Source organism: Chlorocebus sabaeus, chromosome X (genome assembly GCF_047675955.1).
Source record: "Chlorocebus sabaeus isolate Y175 chromosome X, mChlSab1.0.hap1, whole genome shotgun sequence".
NCBI lineage: Eukaryota > Metazoa > Chordata > Mammalia > Primates > Cercopithecidae > Chlorocebus > Chlorocebus sabaeus.
Genome location: NC_132933.1, coordinates 134,084,161 through 134,110,268, shown reverse-complemented (window position 1 = coordinate 134,110,268; position 26,108 = coordinate 134,084,161). Strand labels below are relative to the sequence as shown.

Below are 26,108 nucleotides of genomic sequence, written 5' to 3'. Positions count from 1 at the left end.
TTTGTTTGTTCAGGGATGATCATGTCACATACCAGTCTTCTCTTCCAGTGCACCCTAATTATGCATGAGTGGAGTTGCCTATTATAAGGAATAAGTTCCAGCGTGCTCTCTTTTCTGCCCTGATTCGCCATCCTTGGGCTCAGTTGCTCTTCCAATGCTGTGCCTCCTTTTCATTTATTGCATTTGGCTTGTGAGAGCCGGCACAGAGGGCACAAAACTGCTTGGCCAGCATGGAGTTTCTCTGCATCTCTTTGATTGGATTTTTTTCTGTCTCTGAGCCAAGAGTTGCAGCCTGAATGTTTGCTTCAGGGACGACTGACTGCATATAGAAAACTGATCTTGAGGTCCCTGCCCTCACAGTGGTTACCCCTTTACACTAGTCTTCTGAATGTCTCTTTTTGATTAATGCATTTATTGTTCACCTACCCCTGTTATCCCCACAACTAGCATGCCAAATAATTGGGCATAGCATAGGTTTCTCAGATGGGTTGAAAGAAAATATATTCTGATTATTATTGTTACCAGAAAGGGGTCCCGATCCAGACCCCAAGAAAGGATTCTTGGATCTCGCACAAGAAAGAATTCAGGATGAGTCCATAGAGTAAAGTGAAAGCAAGTTTATTAAGAGAGTAAAGGAATAAAAGAATGGCTACTCCATAGACAGAGCATCCCCAAGGGCTGCTGGTTGCCCATTTTTATGATTATTTCTTGATGATATGCTAAACAAGGAGTAGATTATTCATGCCTCCCCTTTTTAGACCATATAGGGTAACTTCCTGAGGTTGCCATGGCATTTGTAAACTGTCATGGTGCTGGTGGGAGTATAGCCGTGAGAATGACCAGAGGTCACGCTTGTCACCATCTTGGTTTTGGTGGGTTTTAGCTGGCTTCTTTACTGCAACTGTTTTATTAGGTTGGTGCAAAAAAAAAAAGTAGCAGGTTGGTGTGGGAAGTCCAGGCAAAGGTTTGCTGGCAGGGACCCGAGGGGGCTGGTGAAAGAGCAATTCGGGACATCAGCCACAGAATCCAAGCTGGGTAGGGAAGGAAGAGAAGCCAGGATGGGCCAGTCAACTGGGAGAAGTAGGAGGATAGTAGGACTGGAATGCTGACCGACTGTGTCAGGGAGCAGGCTGACTGCAGTGAGGGCCGTGGGATAGTGGGAAATGCAGGGGGAGCAGTCCCAGGGCAAGGGATGCCCTGGGGTGCCGCCTAGAACATGGGCAGCCCAAGCCAGTGAAAGAGAATATTGGGGATAAGGTGGGCAAGGACCTGGAAAGCAGGTGTGTTCAACAGTGGGGGGCGCCACATGGACCCAGATGAGGAGTAGGGGAAGGAAGTTTAGTCAGAGGTCATGGGCCTGAAAGGAGGGTGGTGGGGTGTTTCTCTGTGAGCAGCCCTGCAGGCAAGTGGAGCCTCCCCTGCTCCTGGGCCTGAGGCGGGTGTCCTGGGGAGGGGTGGGTCCTTTCCTTCAGAAGGGCTGCAGGAGTTAGGAGTGCTCCTGTGCTCTGAAGGGAGTCCAGGCCTATGGAGGGTAGAAGGCTTTCTGAATAAGTTCAGGGTGGAAGGGGCTTCACTGACCAAGAAATGGAGATTCTACTGGCTCCACTGGAGTGCTGTGGGAGAGGTGGAAGGATGGACAGGGGATGGGATTTATTTAATTTGGGACGTAGCTCCTCACCAAATGTTCAGAAGTGTGGTCCGGCTATTGTTGACAATTACAATGTGAGGAAGGAGGAGGGGCGGGGTATGTGGAGAACAACAACAAACCTGGTCATTCTTTGTCTAGAGGCTTGGGAAATACATCAAAAGGAAAATAGTTGAGTAGATTAAATCAGGAACGTAGTCACTAAATTCCAAGGCGTTTAGAAAAGAAAATTTCTTTATTTCGTGTGAAAGTGTGATCAGGGATAGGACTCTGGAGTAGACAGATGAGAAAAGAGAATTCTAACATATTTCTTTAATTCTGTCTGCAAAACTATATGGAGCATATAAAACTGGAAGGTGCTAATGTAAAGATTGAACAGGAGGAGGTGGGTGGTAAGAAGTACTATAAAAGGAACTAAAGGTGAAAATATAGCATTCAAATGCAAGCAAGATATATTTGGAGAGCTAACCAATGACAGTGCTAGGGAAATGGAGATTGCTAGCCCAGTGATGAAAGACTAGGTCACTATTATATTTGGGATGGATTTGGGTAGAGAGGTGAGAGGGATGTCTGGAAAACAGAAGTGTGCAAGAGCCATGGATTAGAATTCTGGCAGGCGTGAGTGAGAAGAAGGTAAAATGCATCTTGGACATGGAATGAACCACATACACCAGAATCTCGAAACTGCCTGGTTTAAGGGGGGAAACCGAGGGAAGAGCCATTGATGACAGCAAGTTTCCACTTTAAGAAACTGAAAAGAGATCTAATGTACAACATGAGGACTATAGGTAATAAAATTGTACCATATATGGGATTCATGTCAAATGAGTAGATTATAGCTGCTATTGCCACAAAAAAACAAAAAATGGGTAACTATGTCAGATGATGGATATATTAATTTGCTTCGCTATAGTAACCTTTTTACTATATGTATGTATTCTGTAACATCATGATATGTTATACCTTAAATGTACATGGTAAAGTTTATTTTTAAAAAAAGAAGAAAATAGCAACAATGATAAAGCAGTGGGGAAAATAGCTGATCAACAATATCATTAGTATTTTCAACAGTGGTACAGCAGAAAACCCAGAAACTATATTATTATTTTAAAGGAATTTATAATAAGTGAATAAATACATTACTTTCATTTATCTAGAAAAAGGAAAAAGGCTGGGCACAGTGGTTCACACCTGTAATCCTATCACTTTAGGAGGCTGAGGTGGATGGATCACTTGAGGTCAGGAGTTCGAGACCAGCCTAGTCAACATGATGAAACCCCCATCTCTACTAAAAATACAAAAATTAGCCAGACGTGGTGGCGCGTGCCTGTAATCCCAGCTACTCAGGAGGCCGAGGCAGGAGAATCACTTGAACCCAGGAGGTGGAGGTTGCAGTGAGCCAAGATTGTGCCATTGCACTTTAGCCTGGGGGAAAAGAGCAAAACTCTGTCTAAAAAAAAAAACACACACACACAAAAAAAAAAAACTGGAAAGGTAGTGTAGAGGTTGGGGGTGATGGTGCTTGGTCGCTTAGCTTATAGCAAAAGAATGTCCTAAGTTAAAAGCAGGAAAATGAAAGGCTGGGACACGGAGATATCTGAGGAAGCCCCGGCCATCTGATGATCTCTGGGTTTACCGAAGTCAGCATTTTGCCCTTTTCTGTCTCGTTTATTTTTGTCTGCAGTTTAACTGCAGAATGATGATAGTTTGCGTGAATGTACTGCAGCCTAAAAGCATGAATACAAGCTGTTCTGGAATCAGTGTTTCTATATAAATATAAATGACAGTGATACCCACCTATCCTGATGTCAAACTTCAGTCTACTTTACTTACCTTCACTTACCACTCATATGTCCCAAACCCAGAATTAAGTAAAAAGGGTCTCTGAACGCTTGAAATTGTTGACACAAATCCAATGAACCCTAATCACAGGACAGGCCTTAGGCCCCTTACTCAAAGACCCATGAACCAGTATCAATAAAACCTTCTCTCACACAAGGTTCATGTGAGTTTGCCTGTCTGACTACCCACCCCACAGTAGATTAGGGAGTGGGAGGGTAAGAGGGAAAAGTCAGAGATAATGACAGCAATGAAAATTTAAAAGTTCTGGCCGGGCACAGTGGCTCACACCTGTAATCCCAGCACTTTGGGAGGCTGAGGTGGGTGGATCACCTGAGGTCGAGTTCGAGACCAGCCCAAACAACATGGTGGAACCCCATTCTCTACTAAATACAAAAAAAATTAGCTTGGCGTGGTGGTGTATGCCTGTAACCCCAGCTACTTGGGAGGCTGAGGCAGGAGAATCACTTGAACCCGGGAAGTGGAGGTCGCAGTGAGCCAAGATTGCGCTATTGCACTCCAACCTGGGCAACAAGAGCAAAACTCTGTCTCAAAAAAAAAAAAAAAAAAAAAAAAAAAAAAAAAAATTAAAAGACAGAACTACAAAAATGAGATAAAAAACTGAAATACTAATACTCAGTGATCTGGAGCTGTGGAGTGTGGGGAAGAGAGTTCTTGCCTTCTCAGAAGTGCCTGAGGGGATGTGTAGACTGATGAGCCTGCAAGGTCAAGAGAGTTTCAAGTTATAAGGTGTATACTCTTAAGAAGTAAAGGGGGCCAGGCACGTGGCTTGTAATCCCAGCACTTTGGGAGGCTGAGGAAGGTGGATCTCGAGGTCAGGAGTTCAAGAGCAGCCTGGCTAATATGGTGAAATCCCATCCCTACTAAAAATACAAAAATTAGCTGGGCATGGTGGCACACACCTGTAGTCCCAGCTACTCAGGAGGCTGAGGCAGAAGAATCGCTTGAACCCAGGAGGCGGAGGTTGCAGTGAGCCGAGATTGTACCACTGCATTCCAGCCTGGGCAGCAGAGGGAGACCCCATCTGAAAAAAAAAATAAAGAAGTAGTAGTAGTAAAGGGAGCAAATGGCACATTTTAAAAACTTCCAACCAAAATGGTTAAAGTAATTTTTAAAGGCATTTTAGCTTTCAAAGGAATAAGCTTCAGTGATCTGGAAAATCCATTTAAGCAATGCTTATAGTACAAATGAGGATATTGGGTCTTAGTCATAGGAGGATGAGAGAGCGTGAAAAAAGAGAAAGCTTTGTTAAGAGAAGAGTAATGGGCCGTAAAAATAGATAAGGAAGAAAGGAAGAAGTACATCTCAAAGGAGGAGAGCAGTGAGGGGGGTGGGGGGGGGTGGATTTCTCTTGGTAGCATCACACACGAAGGTTGCCTGCTCAGATTACAGGAGGTGCATAACTATGACCTAAGCAATCACTTGATTGCTTTGGGAAATGGTAGAATTTCTGTGATGGTCTTTGTTTCTCACTGTAATACTTTGTACTAATCAATTCATCAACAACTGATTGAATCCCAATTACATTGTCGTACCTGACTCTGGTTCATTGGTAGAAGCTACAATTGAGTCACATCAGTGTAACCACAGGCTCCTAATCTTTTGTTTAGAAGTAGTTAGTGGCGGTGCTTTCACTTATCTTTATTTTACTATTGTTTTTAAGAGCAATATATTTTGAATTGTGGGGAATAGTTTGGCAAACTACATCCTGTTGGAGATTTTTGGAGCTATAAGTGACCAAAGTTTATGTTATACTATGACTAACTGATTCTCTCCATCACTCAAAAGAGTAAGTAGGAAAACCTCAGGCTTTGAATTAAGACAAAATTTTAATTCATCTCAATTGGTGGTTTGCTAGACACTTTCTTCCTCATCAGTTCTTTTATACAGCATAGCATGAATAGGCTCTAAGGCTGGGGCTGGCCCAAAGGCAACCAAGGACACAGCCTGAGAGACTGTTCTAATGTAGGGTCACTGAGAGGCCTCACCATGTTACTCTTTTCATCCAAGTGGTTGGTTTGGTTCAGACTCACCATATGCAAAAGTGAATCTGTCTACTAATGTATTCATTCAGTGAACTTTTGTCTGGTCCCTATAGTGTTTAAGGTATCATATAAAAACTAAAAGACCATACAAAGATGAATACAAAGTTGATTTCACGTGGATTTATGAAACACCTATTATGAATGAGGCACTCTACTAAGGGTTGGCAATACAGTATGACTAAAACACAGTTGTTGGCCCCAAAGACATCACGGTTTAGTGGGGAAGATTGGCTGATAAAAAGACAAGATGGTTCAGGGTTGGACATGTTATGATTGGGATCAGCATGGAGCTCTAAGAGAACCCATTGGCAGAGCACCTAACCTTATGGAAGACTTTCTGGAAGAGATGACATTTCTGATGATCTCTTCAAAGAATTTTAGTAATTTAGTGATGCCTTAATCATGAAGGGAAGTTCTGGAGGATCATGAAAGATTTTATTCTCACACACTTTTTGTAGTGCCCTACAATAAATGGTGGGATTTATAGCAATTATTGTTCTTCATTGATTGTTTTGAGATTTTGCTTTCTTCAATATTTGGTTGTCCTTAAAAATTGTATCAGCTAGCACCTTAATACTAAGGGAAACATTTTCAGCTCAGAATCGCATCTGGGTTTGAAAAGGACTCTTCCCCGCTGGGTACCACACTCCTAACCACAACAGACCTTTGCTAAAAGGGCATCTCAACTTTACATGGCTTCAAATATGATTTTATCATCAAGTGAAGCAATTTACATATCATTAGTTAGGTCATATTTTTAGATTTTATTTTCTGAAAAGGTTAATTTTAATCAGCCCTTTTGCTTAATTAGAGTGACCAATTTGAAATACTTCATTCAGAGCCTCAGATTAGTAAAATTACAAGATATTTTTCCCTCATTGAATAGAAAACTTGAAATTTTAGATCAAGTATCACCAAATTAGTTTGTTAAATTGATGCCGTGAGTGGCGACCTCCTGTCGCTGAAAAAGAGATGCATGTGAACAGAGAGATGCTAATGAACTCATAACCCTATGGGTACCATCCGGATGCTATCCAGGAGAAGCCCTGCTGCCTTGTTTTCCTTTTCTTTCTCTCTTCCCCACCATCCTCCACCCCTTACACCCATAATTTTCCAGCTGTGAAGGTAGTCAAACATTTTCTTTATTTTCTATCACTGAAATGCTTCACACTGCCACAGTGGCCAATTTTTTTTCCTTTTGAGGTGAAGGTAGTATGTTACAATCAGAACAAACCTCTGAAATAGGGTTTGCAGAAGAAAAAAATTAACGTGGAGTTGACCAGAGCTTATTGTTTGATGTGCCTTCAGGAAATGTCCGAATTCATTGGGATAACTTCCAGATGTCTGTTGTAAAATACTTCCGTAGGAAATAGGCGAGACTGTAGGGAAACATCTGGTTTTTGTCTCTGTTTAAGTTAATTAATTATGATCTGCTATTTTTTTCCCCCTACAGGTCATCTGACTGCAGTTCAGAGCTGTAGCTACTCTGGACTTTGTGTATCTGTCAGCTTAATCACCATGTCATAGATGGTTTGTTGCATATTAGCTGCAGAATGAGCCAGAGGGTTTCGTTTACTAGAGCTGGGTGGAGCATATTTTATGGCATGAGGTTTTGCTTCTTTGAAGGAAACCCAGAGGAATGTCAGTAGCCAAAAGCCGAAATATCCTAGACACTCACGTCCCAGGAGACTAGTTCCTCATCATCCTGTGTGCTTTTTAGTTCCCTTATTACTCTAAGACTAAAGTGGATTCAAACCCAAACTATATAAAGTAATATGACTAATCCTGGAACAACAGGGCAGATCTTACACATCCAAATGAGTCTTGCCCTCTTTGATGCGGTTGTCTTGAGGGGCTTAACACTGAAAGGAGTTCAGTATACATTCAGGACTCCTTTTAGAATCACTTTCAGAGATGGTGACTTACTCTGTTGAATGAGCTTTATTATCACAAGTCTTAATCTCTTGAAGACGTGTGAGATTCTTGAAGAAAATCTTGAAGATTTTCTGAAAAGGTTAAAACTTGTTTAGTGTCAAGTGTGCTGCATAAGGTGGATAGATTAGTTGACCATTACTATTTGGGGCTTAAAATGAGGTTTAACTGAAGACATTCGTTGCTCTTTGCTCATAGTAGAGGTGAAATAAGATGTCACAGAGGTAGCAAAGAATTTACCCACAACAAATTCTGGTTTAATTGGAGATAAGAAGTTTTAAAACAAGAAAATCTGTCATCGCAATAGAAAGTGTGTTTACCATTCAAACATAATAAATATAATTTTAGACTATTGGATGCTTTCCTCAAATTTTGAAATTAAGGTTATACTGGTTTCATAAAATGAGTTAGAGAGATTTTCATCTTTTTCTCTTATTTATAATAATTTGAATCCCTGGTTTGCAAACTCAAACTTGGCTATACATTGCAGTCACCCAGGTGATTCTAATATGCGGTCAAGGTTGGGCATCATGGGTTTAAGTCACATTAAAACTATTTGCTCATGAAAATTGAAATAGAGTTCTGCTAAAAAGCCACATGGGGCCAGTGCACTGTTCATGTTTTCCTCTTCTTTTGAATCAGTTTTGCTAGGAAATTGATGATTTTCAAGGAAATCATAAAATTGGTTCAAAGAAAGAGCCAATAAAATTTGGGTTTATATAAACCCAAATTATCCTTTTTATTTCGTTTCTATTTCCTTAGTTTCAGCTCTTCTTATTTGATGGGTTTTATTGTTCTTTTTCTAATTTCTTAAGATGAATACCATCTTTCATGAACATCTTTAATAATGAAGGTATTTAAGGCTACACATCTTTTCTGATTTTAGTTTTAATTAGGCCTTCTATTGCACTTGTAATTTTGCTTTTAATTTTCTCTTTGATACAATACTTATTAAGATGATAATTTTTAATTTCCAAGAATCTTAATTCAAGGAGCTAGACTTTTTTTTTCTAATCACATTTTTATGAGAATGTATCCTGTGACATTTTTCGTATTTTGAATTTCTGAAGAGTTCTTTGAAGTCAAGTATGATACTGATTCTCATAAAAGCTCCATGGACATATAAAAAATTAATTATACAGTTGAACCTTGAACAGTGCTGGGGTTAGGGATACCAATTCCCCACACAGTTGAAAATCTACATATAATTTTGACTCCCCCAAAACCTAACAACTAATAGCCTCCCGTTGGCTGGAAGCCTTAGCAATAACATAAACAGTTGATGAACACATATTTTGTATGTTATATACATTATATACTGTATTCTTACAATAAAGTAAGCTAGAGAAAAAAAATATTATTAAGAAAATCTTAGGCCAGGTGTAGTAGCTCATGCCTGTAATCCTAGCACCTTGGGAGGTCGAGGTGGGCAGATCACTTGAGGCCAGGAGATCGAGACCAGCCTGGCCAACATGGCGAAACCCCATTTCTACTAAAAATACAAAAATTAGCCAGGCGTGGTGGCACAGGCCTGTAATCCCAGCTACTACAGAGGCTGAGGCAGGGGTTCACTTGAGAATCTACAGAGAATCGCTTGAGCCTGGGAGGCAGAGGTTGCAGTGAGCCGAGATTGCATCGCTGCACTCCAGTGTAGGTGACAGAGCAACTCTCTCTCAAAAAAAAAAAAATATATATATATATATATATATACACACACACATATACATATATATATAAAAGAAAAGAAAACATATTTACTACTCATTAAGTGGAAGTGGATCATCACCAAAGTCTTTATGTTCATGTTGAATAGGCTGAGGAGGAGGAAGAGGTGGGATTCGTCTTGCTGTCTAGGGGTGGCAGAGGGAGAAGAGCCACATATAAGTGGATCCATGCAATTCAAACTTGTGTTGTTTAAGGGTCAGCTGTATTCTCTTATTTGTAATACACAAAGTTCTTCATATATCTATTAAATCAAGTTTATTGGTTGTGTATTCAATTTTCCCATATTTTTTCTATTATATATACCTAAATATGTATATTATATGTTGCTGTGCAACAAATTACCCCAATGCTTAATGACTTAACACTATAAACATTTAGTACCTCACAGTTTCTGTGGGTCAAAAATTTGGGTCAAGCTTAACTGGATGGATTCTGGCTCAGGATCTCTCATGAGGTGGCAGTCAAACTATTGGCCAGGGCTGCAGTCATCTGAAAGGTTGATTTGTGCTGGGGGACCCATTTCCAAGATGGTTCACTCATGTGGCTGTAGACATAGCATTTCAGTTCCTCACTGACTGTTGGCAGAACAGCCACATGGGCTTCTCCACAAGGCTGCCTGATTATTCTTGTGACAGAGCAGCTGGCTTTCCCCAAAGTGAGTGATCCAAGAAAGAAAGCATGCAGGAAACTGCAGTGTCTTTTATAACTTAGTCTCCAAAGTTGCACAGCATCACTTTTGCTTTTATTTTCTCTTCATGAGAAGCAAGTCAGTAAGTCTTGCCTGCACTCAAGAGGAGGCAAATTAGACTTCACCGTGTAAACAGAGAGCCAAAGAATTTATGGACATTATTTTAAAGCAGTAATTCAGTCCGAATAACACACTGTGTATTTTTAAACAATTTCTTCTTACATTTAGTAGTTAAATATATGAAGCAAAAATGAGTTCTTTTGTTTATTGAATACAAGTTCATGAGTTGTATTTTTTTCATAAAGTGCCTTTTATTATGACATCATGTTGCTTTGTGATCCTGTTTAGAACTTTAATCTTAATCTCAAACTTTGCCCAGTATTAACATTTCCATTCTTGCTTTCTTTTTGTTGTATCTACTTTGTTTTTAACCTTCTCTTATCTACTTTTTAACGTATATTTCTCATGAACAATATATACCTGGGTTTTGTATTTTAACACAGCCTGGTAATCTTGGTATTTTAATGAGAGAATTTAACCCATTCACACTTAGTATAACAACAGATATATTTGAAATTTTTCCTTCTACTTTGCTATTTCACTTTGTTTCACCCTTTTCCTTTTTGCTGTTTTGGTGAAGTTTTATTTTTTATTGTTTTATTTGGAATTTTTACTCTGCTTTTCCATTCACTAGTGCTTACCTTCCCACTTCTGATATTTCTAGTAAATAATGTGTATGTGTGTATTTCTCAAATAGCTATAACTTTATTCTTCCACTGTGATCCTCTCTCTCTCTCTCTCTCTAACTGTTTACACATTCCATGTCCCCCATTCAGTTAAGATTTCTAGAGCATTTTATTTTTCTCCTCTCACCTCCCCTGTAAATCCTAGCTATTGCTCATACCATATGTTTAGTTCTTGACCATTGTTAGCTTTTCCTTCATAGCATGTCTCTTCTACTTCTAGAATACTTGCTTAGTACTTAAATGCAAGTTTCATATTGTCATATTGATTTATATATGATTATATATTTAATGATTCATTGTTCACATCTGTATTCTTCCCTCTTGATCTTTCCCTGGCTTGAGGACTTCTAATTGTTAGTATGGTTATTTAGTTAGAGTGTTTTGTTGAGTATTTTCCTCGGTGGGGCATGTGGATGCTATCTTCTGTGAATGCAGGCTCCTCGAATACAGGGACTTTGTATTGTTTACTTCTGTGTTCCTAGCACCTAAAACTGTGCCTGGTACATAACAAGCAATCGATATATGTTAGCTGTGTTGTGGTATTAAATACTACATATTTGCATGTCTGTCTTTCACCCTGAGCATTTATGTTGTTGGTGATGGTTGATCTCTTACACATCTGCAAGTATTTTTCTATCACCCTGAGAACTTAATGTCCTGGCCGCTGTAGAAATCTTGATTCGAAGTCCTTTTTCCTCTTTAATTTGTAGATTTTATTCTACCATCTCCTACCTCCCACTACTATAGACGAGAAGTCTGATGCTAGGCTGATTTCTTTTCCTTTTGTAACTCGTTCTTTCTCCGTGGCCTCTTCTAATCTTTTTACCAGGTAGTAGGGATTTTGCCCCATCAATTGTGCGTAGAAGTCATGTTTCAAGCTTCAAATTGAAGTCTTTTTTTTTTAACCATAGAAAATGTTCTCTCTTATTTTTGTAATTATTGCCTCTTCATCTGTTCCTTTTTCCTGATTTTGGAATGCTTATTATTGGCATATTAAGTCTGTTGGCTTTGAATGCTAGTCTCTTATTTATTCTTCCTGATTTTCATCATTTTGATTTTACTCTGTGTGAGAGATTTTTCATCTGTTTGCTCTTTCAGGTCAATAATGTATTTTCTCCACCATTCTTTCTTTTAGTTACCTTTAACCCATTGATTTTTTTTTTTTTTTTTTTTTTTTTTTTGAGATAGAGTCTCACTGTGTTGCCCAGGCTGGAGTGTACTGGCTCAATCTCAGCTCACTGCAACCTTTACCTCCCAGGTTCAAGTGATTCTCCTGCCTCAGCCTCACCCTCCTGAGTAGCTGGGATTACAGGTGTGTGCCACCATGCCTGGCCATTTTTTAATATTTTCAGTAGAGATGGGGTTTCACCATGTTGGCCAGGCTGGTCTTGAACTCCTGACCTCAAGTGATCTACCCACCTCAGCCCCCTGAAGTGTTGGGATTACAGGCATGAGCCACTGCGCCTGGCCAACCCACTGATATTTTAAGTTTGTGTAGTATATTCTTAATGCCAAGAATTAATAAGTTTTTGTTGTTTCTTGTATGTTCTTCTTCTTTAAAAATAAACTAGTTCTCTGTTTCCTCCAGTAGTCCTGTCTTATTAGCAACCATCTGCTTTAGTAGATCTGATTGGTCTGTCTCTCTCTAGTTGCCGGATCCTCTTAGGTACTAGCTTATTTCCATTTTCTATTTTCTGCTTAAGCTAGGTTAAGCCTTCCCATAGTTGGAGGCACAACAGTTTCTACACCGCATCAAGTGTGAAAAGAAGTCTCTGTGTTTCTAGGTACCCCTAAATGCAAGCGATCTGTTCTTTTCGTTTCAGGGATGTGAAAGACATCTTCCTATACTTTTTCTAGTAGGATCCAACATTTCAGCTTCCCCTGCCTCCAAACCAAGACCACACACACGCTCTGAGGCAGAGCCACCCCATTAATCAAGTGTCCACAGTCCCCTCAGGCCTAGTTCTTCCATGTTTTCACCCCAGGGCTCCCTGCCGCTGCTCCTCTAGCCCCCTTCAGACCTGGACCAACAGAGTCCTTCAACAGTCCTCAGGTTCCTCCAGCTTACTCACCCTAGACAGCTGAAGGCTGGGGGAAGGAAGAGTAACAGAGATCAGAGATGCAGAATCCTTCCCCCTTTCTTTGTGGTTTGTTTGTTTGTTTGTTTGTTTGTTTGTTTGTTTGTTTTAGACAGGGTCTCACTGTGTCACCCAGGCTGGAATACAGCGGTGTGATCTCAGCTCCACTGCAGCCTCGACCTACCTGGCCTCAGGCGATCCTCCCACTTCAGCCTCCTGAGCAGCTGGGACTACAGGTGTGCACCATCACACCTGGCTAATTTTTTTGTACTTTTTGTAGAGAAGGAGTTTCACCATGTTTCCCAATCTGATCTTGAACTCCTGGGCTCAAGCAATCCACCCACCTCGGCTTCCCAAAGTGTTAGGATTACTGGTGTGAGCCATCGTGCCCAGCCTTCTTTACATTTTGACGAACAATAGCCTATATTTTTGCAACTGGTTTACACTAAGCCCAGTGTGAATAAGGTTATATGAATTAATACATAAGAAAATATTGGCGCCGTGTGCAGTGACTTATGCCTGTAATCCCAACACTTTGGGAGGCCGAGGCAGCTGGATCACCTGAGGTCGGGAGTTTGAGACCAGTGTGACCGATGTGGTGAAACCCCATCTCTACTTAAAATACAAAATTAGCCAGGCGTGGTGGCAGGTGCCTGTAATCCTAGCTACTCGGGAGGCTGAGGCAGGAGAATCAAGAATTACTTTAACCTGGGAGGCGGAGGTTGCAGTGAGCCAAGATCACGCCATTGTACTCCAACCTGGGCAACAAGAGTGAAACTCTGTCTCAAAAAAAAAAAAAAAGAAAGAAAGAAAATATTGGAATCTTATAATTAGAAATAACTTGGTCATAATAAAATAAGTCTCTTAATTTCTATGTTGCTTTACCATTTTAATGCAATTTTATACACATGTTCTCATTTGAGTTCCAAGATAGCCCTGTGTGGTAAGTATGGAAGTTATCATCCACACTTGACAGATAAGAAAACTACAGCTCATAAAGGTTACATCACTTGCCCAAGGACACATGGGTAATGAATGGACCTGGACCAGAGAATTCACCTTCTTATCACACTATGCCACTGCTTGTTTATTTGTTTGTTTGCAATTGCCTTCAGAACATGTTACATTGTGTAAATGATTTCTAGAATCCCTAAATTATATGCTATAACCTGTATTATATTTTTTCAATTATTTCTATTATGCTGATATGAGCAATTTAAAATGTGTATACATAATAGGATATTGAGTATAAAGTAATAAGATTTTTAAATGTAGTTGGAAATCTAATGAAACAGGAATTTGAAAATCATTTGAAAAAGATTACTATTACTAGAATATGTGTATTATTTCCTGAAGGTAGCCATTTTGTTTCTCTCTCCTTTTTTTTTTTTTCTTGTTTTTGTTTTTTAAACATAGTCTTTCTCTGTTGCCCAGGCTGGAGTGCAGTGGTATAATCTTGGTTCATTGCAACCTCTGCCTCCTGGGTTCAAGCGATTCTTCTGCCTCAACCACCTGAGTAGCTGGGATTATAGGCTCACACCACCATGCCTGGCTAATTTTTGTATTTTTAGTAGAGATGGGGTTTTGTCACATTGGCCAGGCTAGTTTCAAACTCCTGACCTCAAGTGATCTGCCCGCCTCAGCCTCCCAAAGTGCTGGGATTAAAAGTATGAGCTACCATGCCTGGCGAAAGTAACCTTTTTGAAGGAGGACATGCATTTTTATATATGAGTAGTTAAATTTGTCTCTTTGTAATATATTTTTAAAACATTTGAATTTGTCTATTATGCAGTAGAAGCCATGCAGTAGGGAAATGGCCCTCTCCTTATCAAACATGACATCGAGAAAATGTAACCATGTTACATATGTTTGTTTTGTCTTAGAGTTTTATAGTATAAGACTAAATGAATTAGTAGCTATTTTAAAGACCAGACCTTTGTTCTGATCTCTGCTGCTTTTCATGCTAACGCTATATTTAAAAGTATTATCTCATACTCAAGAGTGATATTAAAAATACTTAAAAACTGATATGGCCCGGTCAGTGATCACTGAGAGTGTACACGGGCTCTGCACACCTGCTGTAGTCGCTGGCTGGCAGTACATCTGACCTGCTCAGCCACATCACACCGCACCCTTCCCTTGCCTGAGTGCTTTCATCTCCATTCTCCCAGGTGATCTGGGGAGGGATGTAGTGCCATCCCCATTTTGCAAATTGGGGGAATCACAGCCCCAAGGAGCTGACCATAGGGCCCCTTAGAATAAAAGATTTCTGGCTCTCAGTTTGATGTTCTTCCTTGGGTAGAAGTTTCCCTCTTTTCAGAGGAGAAGGAAGAGGTGAGAATAGCCATATTTGATAGGACAAATACCAGCTCCTTTCAGAGGAAACTCATAGTAGGTGGTGGGTAGAATTAGCACCACCCCATCCTCCCTGGAATCTTCCATTCCCGAGCAGATTTGTCACTTTCAGGGCCTTTGCAGGAGATGCTTGTCCTGGAAGAGTAAAACTGGCTCAAGCAAGAGAGGAGATTTTTCCTGGTGGAAGAATCTGACTCAGCCTCTTTTCTCCATATTAACAGGGATGTTATGTACACAGCCTTACTTAGTATATTCGTTTAATTTCTTGTTTTTTCCCTTCTCCTCCTCCCACAGAATGGTCTCCCCTCAGAGAGCAACCCATATGTTTTTAATGGTGACTTTGTAGATCGAGGAAAGAACTCCATAGAGATCCTAATAATCCTGTGTGTGAGTTTTCTTGTCTACCCCAATGACCTGCACTTGAACAGAGGGAACCACGAAGATTTTATGATGAATCTGAGGTAACCCAGGCCTTTAGATTTTCTCTTTTAAAAGTTTCGCACTCTGGAAAATGCTGTCATATTTAGTTCCTAACAGAGATACAAGTGAGTGTATTGGAAGAGGGTTGAGGGGAATCTCAAGGAGGACTTCAGTTCTTACCCCTTTCACCACCCCCATTCGTCTGCTGAGTATCAGTTGCCCTGAAACTCCCTTCCTATCTTTTCTTCCAGTTCTGTCCATTCTTTTCCCTTCTATTATGTTCTTTCTCTTGCTCCCATGCCCGACCTTCACAGGCTAAATTGTGTGTTGGATAGGTGTGTGAGGCCGGGTTTGGAGGTGTCGAAGGTTCTTCGAGCATACTTGGATGGAATCGTTCTGTTACTACTCTTGGCTTGCCTCAGATATTGTCTCAGAAACTAGTTCCATGTTTTTCACCAATGCGTGTATTGTTTTATGACATGGTAATTGCTTCTGGCATTGTTTCACATAAACATATTTACAAACACAACATTTCAACTATCTAACTCACCGGAAACTTGAGGAATAAAGATTGGTTAGATGGTTTAAGAATCTTCGCTGGAAGGCACAGTAGGTGACAAATGTTCCCTTTTCCCTTCTTTTTTCCTTCTTTTAAAAAAATCTCTTGTTTTATGAAAAACAGAAATCAGTTTGCTCTAGGACAGTGGAAGATATGGCATGTCTCATGCTTTTGGTCCTGGGCTTTTGGGTGCCTTGATAAAGCTCAGCAACTGATTAGTTTTGTCTTTGGGGCAGTTTGGCACCTGGCTTGAGTACAGACTTTCAATTCTAATTCTCAAGGTATGGAAGCAAATGCTAAAACTGTGAAGGAAAAAAATCCCAGGACTATTATCAGAGGCCCATTATATATAATATAGCTAAATACTTTAATTTAGGCATGCTGTTTATCCTTATTGCCTATCATATTTATCTAGTGTCTATAATGGTTAATGAAGGAGACATGGCCCCTGCCCTCATAGAGCTTACATCTAGCAGGGAAGATGCATGTTGAGCAGGTTTTTCAAGTGTGATGAGTTTGTAAAGGGAGAATCCAACCTTGTCTGAGGGATGATGGAAGGTTCCCCCATAGAAATATGGCATTAGCCTGACAGCTGAAGAATGAATTAGGCAATCAAGAAAGAGCCATAGAGGGGGATGGGAAACAGTGTTCCACAGTGAGGGGACAACTTATGCAGAGCTCAGGACAAGACTGTTTAGATGTGAAAGAAGTTCAGGAGGGCAGGAGCATAGACTGAGGGATAGGGTGGTGCCTGATAGGGCTGGAGACATAAGAAATGATTGGATGGTTCAAAGGAATTTGGAAGGACTTCCTAGAACAACAGAATGTCACCGAAGAATGTCATAAAATTTGTGTTTTAAAATGCAGTAGGGGGAGAGAGTTGGAGAGGGGCAAGAGTGGAAGGGGCAATTAGGAAGTAGTTGAAGGTTAAAGGGATAGATAATGGGTTCTCATTTAGACTAGGGTAGTGGTGATGGAGATGCAAAGAAATAGATTCAAGAGGAATTTAGGCAATGATGATTTAAGGCTCACTAACTGGATATGGGGGAGCTGAAAGAGGAGGGAATCGGCTGCGCATGGTAGCTCATGCCTGTAATCCCAGCACTTTGGGAGGCTGAGGTGGGCAGATCACAAGGTCAGGAAATCAAGACCATCCTGGCTAACGCAGTGAAACCCCGTCTCTACTACAAAGTACAAAAAAAATTAGCCAGGTGTGGTGGCGGGCGCCTGTAGTCCCAGCTTCTTGGGAGGCTGAGGCAGGAGAATGGTGTGAACCCAGGAGGCGGAGCTTGCAGTGAGCCGAGACCGTACCACTGCACTCCAGCCTGGGCTACAGAGTGAGACTCCATCTCAAAAAAAAAAAAGAGAGAGAAGAGGGAATCAAGGATGACCTCCAGGTTCCCAGCTTGAGTTTGGGGGTACAGTGCATCATTCAGTGATATTGGGAATGTGTGGAAAGAGGATAGAGGTTGGGATGAGGGGGAATGATGAATTCAGTTTGGGGTAAGCTGATTTGAGGTACTATTGAGTAGGCAGTTGAGTGTACATACGTGTCCAGAGATCAGAAATGAAGTGTGGCCTGGAACATCATCCTGTGGTATTGACACTAGATAATAACTGAAAGCCTGGGCAGGGATGAGATTCCCAAAGGAGAAAGTGAGGGGAGAAGAGAGCCTAGGATAGAATCTGAAGGAACCGCCACATTTAAGGTGAGGTAGAGGAGAGCTTGCAAAAGAGGCTCAGAAGAGCCAGGAGGAAAACCAAAGAGTTTATGGTCACAGAATCCAAGGGAAGAAAAGTTTTCTAGAAGGATGGTAGAGTCAACTGTATTTAGTGTTTCAGAGAGGGCAAGAGGTATCCATTAGATTAAATAGTGTGGACACCTTTGGTGAGTACAGGATGGAATTCATCTCAGAAAACATAACGTTACACTATAGAAGCCTGATGTAACATGATTTCCATGGAAAGCTAGAGTGAGTGTATTGCATTTCATCTTCACAGTGTTGGATATTAAGCGCACGTACTGTTATTCCAAAGCAAGGAAAAGTAACAGAAATATTGTCATCATTGAATCTCCCTTCACTACTACTATTCAGGCATTAAGATTCCTGACACTTTCTATTAAAACCCTCAATACCATTATGGGACCTATATCAGAGAAAGCATAACAAGCCAACTTGTTACCTTCTAGGCCTTTATCTTTGTTCAGTCTTTTCTTTTTTCCAATCATTTACTGTATAGGATGTCTGATTTTCCAATCATTTACTGTATAGGATGTCTGAGAAATTCTATCTAAATGAAAAGTCTTCTCCCATACAGCTTCCCCCAGCTACCACAGCATGCCTCTCTGCATACTTGTAGCGTTTACACAACCTGTGCCTACCACATATTTCTTAAGTTGTCTTATAATTGTTTCACAGAAATCTATCTTCTTTCCCCAGCTATACTATAAGCTCCTTGAGGGTAGGGATGATGTCATTGGTTGCTTTTATGCTTTCCAGTCATGTGTAGCAAAGACTCAGGTAAGTAACACTTCCAACTGAACTCTGGTTTCTTGAGTTCTTGGTGCTTGTGATACTGAGATGCCAAGGACTCCCCTTTTTGCATGACTCATGGAAGTAGGCGTTATCAACAATCAAAGCATTTAAATCCCATTTTTTTTAGGTATGGCTTCACGAAAGAAATTTTGCATAAATATAAGGTAAGACATCCTTTTTTTTTCTTTTTCTTTTTCTTTTTTTTTTTTTAGTATTCATTTTGCTGTTTCTATAGAGAAATTTAAAAAGAGCCAAGAAAGACCAGATTGATGCTTTAGGAAAGGTGATAGGCCAGCTAGTCAGAATGCATGCCAATAAAATACAAGCACAACAGGAAGCCCTGGCCACGGTAGAGTCTTACATTTTCTTTCTGGATTAAGCCACACTTTTTCATTGTGAGTTTTGTGTAAGTTTTAGCATAGATACATATTTCATTGCTTTAAAGGTACCAAGGATTTGTTTTACTTAGGTATGGTAAAACATGCAGACATAGAAATGACTGTCATGAAGGAAGAGATTTTTATTTACAGTTCTCTGGAAAAGGGAGGCACTACACGCCACCCTGGGGGACCGCGTGGGGGAGCACCAGAGTTGGTCAGAAGGCAGAGGGAGGCTGGGTGCGGTGGCTCACACCTGTAATCCCAGCACTTTGGGAGGCTGAGGCAGGCAGATCACGAGGTCAGGAGATCAAGACCAGCCTGACCAACGTGGTGAAACCCTCTCTCTACTAAAAATATAGAAATTAGCTGGGCGTGGTGGCATGCTCCTGTAATCCCAACTACTTGGGAGACTGAGGTAGGAGAATAGCTTGAACCTGGGAGGCATAGGTTGCAGTGAGCTGAGATCACGCCACTGCACTCCAGCCTGGGCAACAGAGTGAGACTCCATCTCAAAAAAAAAAAAAAAAAAAAAAAGAAGAAGTAGAAGGCAGAGGGAGCGAGGGGAAAACACGGTTGAGAGCCTTGATTGTGGTTTCTGTAGGAGGGAGGGCAGAGGGAAGCATCTGAGTGTAATCTGGTTTAAGACTGACCAGTTTGAGTAATTTCAGCCTGCTCTGGGTCACAGAGGTTGTCCCTAGTTGTCTGGTACCTGGCCCCAGGAGGAGGAGTGTGAGAGCTCCATAAAGAAGGTAGCTGGGGTGTGGGCTCTCCATTGCTTGGTTTGCTTATGAAGGGCGAGTCATTGACTATCTAGGAATTAGCTAGCCCTGGGAGGGACAGTCTCTCCTTCAGAGTCAGCAAGGCCCCAAGATGTCATAGTATCAAAAATACAGAATAAAGGGCCGGACACAGTGGCTCACACCTGTAATCCCAGCACTTTGGGAGGCTGAGGTGGGCGGATCACCTGAGGTCAGGAGTTCGAGACCAGCCTGGCCAACATGGAGAAACCCCGTCTCTACTGAAAATACAAACATTAGGTGGGCGTGGTGGTGCCTGCCTTTAGTCCCAGCTACTTGGGAGGCTGAGGCAGGAGAATCGCTTGAACCTGGGAGGCAGAAGTTGCAGTGAGCCAAGGTGGCGCCACTGCACTCCAATGTGCAACAGAGCGAGACTGCATCTCAAACACACACACACACACACACACACACACACACACACACAGAATAAAAAGACATGATAAATACATGCTAACTGGTTAGTGACTCCTTGCTGACTTCCTTTGAGTGGCCTGAAAACCATTACTTTTTGTCCATACATGGGGACTATTCAATAAACTGAACCTATCAGAAAAACAAAACTTACTCAAGCTCTTACTTACAGCTACATGGAAAAAGAATCTTACAAATCTTGGAAGAACTCTATGCCTGGCTCCCAATCGGTACAATCGTTGACAATGAAATCCTGGTCATCCATGGTGGGATATCAGAGACCACAGACTTGAATTTACTCCACTGTATAGAGAGGAACAAAGTAAGAAGTAATGTTGGTATGAATCTTCTCTCAGGGATTTAGAAGGGAATACGTACCTCTTCATTTATTATTTTGAATTGATTTGTGTTTTAGTGGTTGTAACTCTAAAAAGATTATAGATTTTATTAGAGTATATAAAAGTATACATTTTAAGAAAAATCTATGACTGCATGATAAAGAACTAAGTGGGTAACTTCTATATATGGAAAAAAAATTTAAATTCATGTTGAGGGTGGAAAAATGAGGAAATGTTGGCATTTTATGTAGTTTCTAAAAGTGAAAAATCCTGATTTTTAAAATTAAAATCTCAATTCATTCATTCATTTATATTGTGGTAAAATATACATAACATAAAACTTGCCACTGTAACCATTTTTAAGTGTATAGTTCAGAGGTATTAAGTATATTCGCATTGTTGTGCAACCATCACCATCACTACCATCTATTTATAGAATTTTCCATCATCCCAGACTGAAACTCTGGACCCGTTAAACACGGACTACCCAGTCTCCCCTCTCCCAGCCCCTGGCAACCACCATTCTACCTTCTGTCTATGAATTTCACTACTCTAGGTACTTATATAAGTGAAATCACTTATATAAGTGCAATTTATTTCTGAATTGATATGATTTCCCACATAATACACATCAAATAACTTAGGATAATTTTTTTGGAAATATTTTTTGAAATGTTTAACTAATCATGCTAAATACAAGCAGAGCGGGAACTAGTATGGAATCTCTGAGACAAGTGGCAATGTGGTGCCTGTGAAGATCTCACGCCTCGTGAAGGGTTCCTTGGACGGGTCTTACAGGGTCACTGGAGTTGTCTTCCTCCTGTACCTGGGCCAAGAGGAAGCCCTTAGGCTAGAGGTGTGGGGAGCGCCACGTGGGTTGGGGACCAGTAATAGCAGTGGGGCCAGATGATGCTCTACGGTCCTAGTGGGAAACCTGAACTGTTACCCCTCAGGACTGATCATCAACTTCCAACCAACCTGGGCGGGGGGCGTCTAGAGCTGGAATTTAATCTGATAGAGACAGAAATGTGACCCCAGTGGCACCTTGACTTTTTGGATCCTTTATACCTTTATACACATGTGAATGAGAACGTTGTTGCTAGCATCCCCCCGTCTTTTTAATTAAAGTTTAATAAGTCTGACCTCCAGACCAGATGAGATCCCCTTTTATATACTGTCAAGCCCCTTGTACATATCTTTCATCACAGTTACCAAATTTAAGTAAGAAATTGTGGTACTGTTTGTTTATTATCTTCCTCTGTTTTTCTAGTCCATTGATAACACCCCAGCACCTGGGATGTAGTAAGTATTTAATCTTCATTAACTATCTCCTGAGAGATTTAAGATCAAAGCAGGGCAAACCTAAAACAAAACTGAGGCTGGGCGCGGTGGCTCACGCCTGTAATCCCAGCACTTTGGGAGGCCAAGGCAGGTGGATCATGAGGTCAGGAGATTGAGACCATCCTGGCTAACACAGTGAAACCGTGTCTCTACTAAAAATACAAAAAACTAGCCGGGCGTGGTGGTGGGCACCTGTAGTCCCAGCTACTCGGGAGGCTGAGGCAGGAGAATGGCGTGAACCCAGGAGGTGGAGCTTGCAGTGAGCTGAGATCGCGCCACTGCACTCCAGCCTGGGCGACAAGGCGAGACTCCGTCTCAAAAAAAAAAAAAACAACAAAACTGAATAGAAAGTTTTTTACAGCCCTCTCCTGATTCTGTGGTGATTTTACATACCACCCTTTCCCACCTCACCAACTGATGATGGTGCGTCCTGGCTTACATCTGTTGTCCTGTTGTAATTATTAATAGCACCTCCTTTTACTCTTAAAAAAAGAAAAATCCCAGTTGCAGCCAGGCATGGTAGCTCACCCCTGTAATTCTAGCACTTTGGGAGGTTGAGGTGGGCAGATCGCTTGAGACCAGGAGTTTGAGACCAGTCTGGTCAACATAGCAAGACCTCAGCTCTACAAAAAAAGAAAAAAATTAGCCAGGAGTGGTGGTGCACACCTGTGGTCCCAGCTACTTGGGAGGCTGAAGCATGGGGACTGCTTGAACCCAGGAGTTTGAGATTGCAGTGAGCTATGATTGCACCACTGCACTCCAGCCTGCATGACAGAGAGACCTTGTCTCAAAACAAACAAACAACAACAAAAAAAAACGCAACAAAACTCAGTTGCAATAAAATTTAAGCCCACCCTAAGTTTAAGGTGCCTTTCCCATTATATCAGCGAGTAGTCAAGCCAATAAGACATTTTGATCAAGATATAATAGTCAGTATTAACATAATGAGTGGATTAGATTCTAGCCAAGAGCACAAGGGAACATGATGTCTTTGTCAGTCAAATATTGGCAAACACAGGGCATGAATGCCACACTCTATCGCCACCTGCCCTATGACTACAGTACTAATCAGTCATGGCAGCCTCTTCCAATTGATCAGATTGAAAACTTTTGCTTTCCTGAGGTTAGCCTGAGCAGCCAGCTCTATCAAGGGCTTTTTGAGATATTGAGAAGATGCCTCTGGGATGTCCCTCACTAGCTCTGTGGAGATCCCAAGTTGAGAGCCACCTTAACATAGTAAAGACTGTGAGGCTGTAACATTAGACAGACAGAACTAGGTTAACATCCTGCCTCTGCCACTTCCTGGGTGACTGGGCAACATACTGAAGTTTTTAATCCTTGGTTTCCACACCTATAAACTGAAGATAAAAATACCTACCATATTGGATTGTTGGGATGATTAAATGTAATTACCTATATGAAGAAAATGGTGGCCAGGTTTGGTGGCTCACACCTGTAATCCTAGCACTTTGGGAGGCTGAGGCACGTGGATCACTTGAGGGTAGGAATTCAAGACCAGCCTGGCCAGAAAGGTGAAACCCTGTCTTTACTAAAATACAAAAAAATAGCTGGGCATGGTGGTGTACACTTGTAATCCCAGCTACTTGGGAGGCTGAGGCAGGAGGATCACTTGAACCCAGGAGGCTGACGCTGCAGTGAGCCAAGATCAAGCCACTGCACTCCAGCCTGGGTGACAGTAAAACACTATTTCAGAAAAAAAGAAAGTAAGAAAGAAAAAAGAAAAAAGAAAAGGGAAGGGAAGGGAAGAAAATGGCATATACTACTAAACATATAGCTCCTCCAGTTCTCTCTTCTTTTTTCCTGATAATTTGATTCTGAGGTTTGTGTTTCAGTCACCAATACAGATCCTGGGGAGGAGTTTGTGGGCCAGCAATTTTCTCAAGATACCTGAAGTTTCACCTCCTTCAGGGATCACTGTTCTACCTGCTCATAGGACTGGCTTTAAAGATAGAAATTCAACTTGTATATTGTTTGTGTCTTCTACCCTTCCTTGAGTGAGGTTGAACTGGTAACACATACTTGTTGTATTAAATATCGTTGAACTGTAGTGAAAATGATAGGTTCAACCATTTGTAACTCTATCAGATGAGACATAAAAGTAGATTTTTCCAGTCCAATTTTATAACCCCCACTTTCCCATCCCATAGGACCCTCCAACCCTCTGTGGCAGGAGGAACTGTACTTCCTGATTTACACCTGTGGTCATCATGGTATCATTGTTAACAGGGGAGGGGAAGGGCTGGGGAATTTGATGACAACCTCTATTCTAGGTTCATTTAAGGTATTTTGTAAGGTGGGCAGGTTGAGGGGGGTCAATGCAGAGAGACTAAAGAATGAAGGAAGATTCTATAAAACTAAGATTCTGGTTTAGTATTTGTCAAACTCCCCAGCAAGGCATTTGGGGAAAGATGGCTACTAGGACTCCCCAGGGGAAAATGGTGGTGTAGTGCCTTAGGGAGAGCTGGGGCAAAGCATCCCAATCCCAAGTGGCCTCGAAAACTTCAGAGCCACACATACTTAAGAGACCATGTGGCCTCGCTCAGTGAGCTCATCAGAAATGAGTTGTGTACAGCTGGGCACGGTGGCTCATGCCTATAGTCCTAGCACATTGTGAGGCCGAAGTGAGAGGATCACTTGAGACCAGAAGTTCAAGACCAGACCAGCCTGGGTAACATAGCAAGACCCCATCTCTACAAAAAAAAAAAAAAAAAAAAAAAAAAAAAAAAAATGAGTTGTGTGGACCCAAGTCCAGAGGGTCCTCCCAGAATATTCTGCTCTGCCTGTAATGGGGACATTTGCTGGCAGGAGACAGGGCAGGTAGGCTGTGAACTAGCTAGCAATAGCTGAGCTTGAATTTCTACCTAGCTCAATGAGACAGGACCTCAGAATAAGATTCAATTTCATTTTTGAAAAATAAAGGTAAGATTTCCTACACACTCTAGTTTGTAAAAGAAACTAAGTACCTACCACACAGAATTTGTCTATCACTGAACTATGGCCACTAGTATAACAGAAGTATTGTTTAACATTGTTTTGTTTAAAGAGATGGTGCTACAAAGAAACAAGTATAAAATCACAGTCTCTGCTTGTGTAAGGGAACAAGAGGGATTCTAGTAATTGATGCCCTATCAGAAAGACATTTTGTTTTCCAAAGAAACACAGCAGTTTTGTTGCCAGGATTGGAAAACATCGTCAATGGCTGGCAGAGTCAGGCTGAGAACCACAATACATTTAGATTGAAGGGCTTCTGAAGTTTTCAACCTATGTCTCCTTTAAGAACTTTCTTGGACACAGATGTATCTTTTCTCATTTCTTCTGGAAAGCATAACAAAATGCACAGCAGCCACCCTCTTAAGAGGTGTTTCTGAACTCCTGAAAATCCTATGGCTAGATAAAGGCTCAATAGGAGCTAGTTGTCCCTACCTTAGCATCTTCCATTTTCTGTGTGGATGCCACAGAATGTGTTTAACACCTACAGAGAAACTCCAATGAAACACAGAAACTCTTTCTTTATAGGGCAATGTCTGTAATTGAAAAATGTACCAACAGATTGTAACAGACCCACTTTACAGACATCAGTGGATAAGTGACATGTAGGAGGTAGGTGAGATGCAAAAAGTGACCGTGTGTTTTTCACTGGGTTGTGGCACCACGATATAGAAAGAATCCCAACTGGGACTGAAGTCTCTGTATGCAACAGAATAAGCAGAGGGGTGGACTAAAGCATGAATTTGTTTTATAGATGAAATCTGTGCTGATACCACCAATGGAAACAGACAGAGACTATGACACTGACTCGAAGCACAATAAAGTAGGTGTGACTTTTAATGCACATGGAAGAATCAAAACAAATAGATCTTCTATTGAACACTTACCAAAGCATGAATGGGAACAGGTAGGTAATCAGGGTGTTCACTGCAGTGGCAACAATGATACCAGCGTGCATGCTGTCCCTTACAATATATAGATAAAGAGTGACTTTACCTTCACAAGCAGACCACGTGATTCTCTTGGAATTCATCACTATATTTTAAACAGCTTTATTGAGATATAATTCACATACCATGTAACTCACCCATTTAAATTGTATAATTCAATGGTTTTTAGTATATTCACAGTGTTGTACAACTAGCATCACAATCTAATTTTAGAACGTTTTCATCATCTGGAAAAGAAACTACACACCTATTAGCATCACTCCCCACTCCCTTCTGTAGCCACCCTGTGCCA

At 41.2% G+C, this 26,108-nt stretch overlaps 1 protein-coding gene across 5 annotated transcripts in view; it reads left to right on the top strand.

The window, feature by feature from the left end:
• Window positions 1-26,108, top strand: part of PPEF1 (protein phosphatase with EF-hand domain 1) — a 133,231-nt gene that overhangs the window by 70,521 nt on the left and 36,602 nt on the right. For 3 of the 5 annotated variants that reach the window (XM_073013855.1, XM_007991181.3, XM_007991187.3), the window contains 4 exons: window positions 15,369-15,535; window positions 18,718-18,754; window positions 20,351-20,500; window positions 25,621-25,773. In XM_073013855.1, coding sequence (XP_072869956.1) covers window positions 15,369-15,535; window positions 18,718-18,754; window positions 20,351-20,500; window positions 25,621-25,773 — 507 coding nt within the window. The remainder of the gene's footprint in view (window positions 1-15,368; window positions 15,536-18,717; window positions 18,755-20,350; window positions 20,501-25,620; window positions 25,774-26,108) is intronic. The other 2 variants (XM_007991188.3, XM_007991191.3) reach the window with 2 other exon arrangements.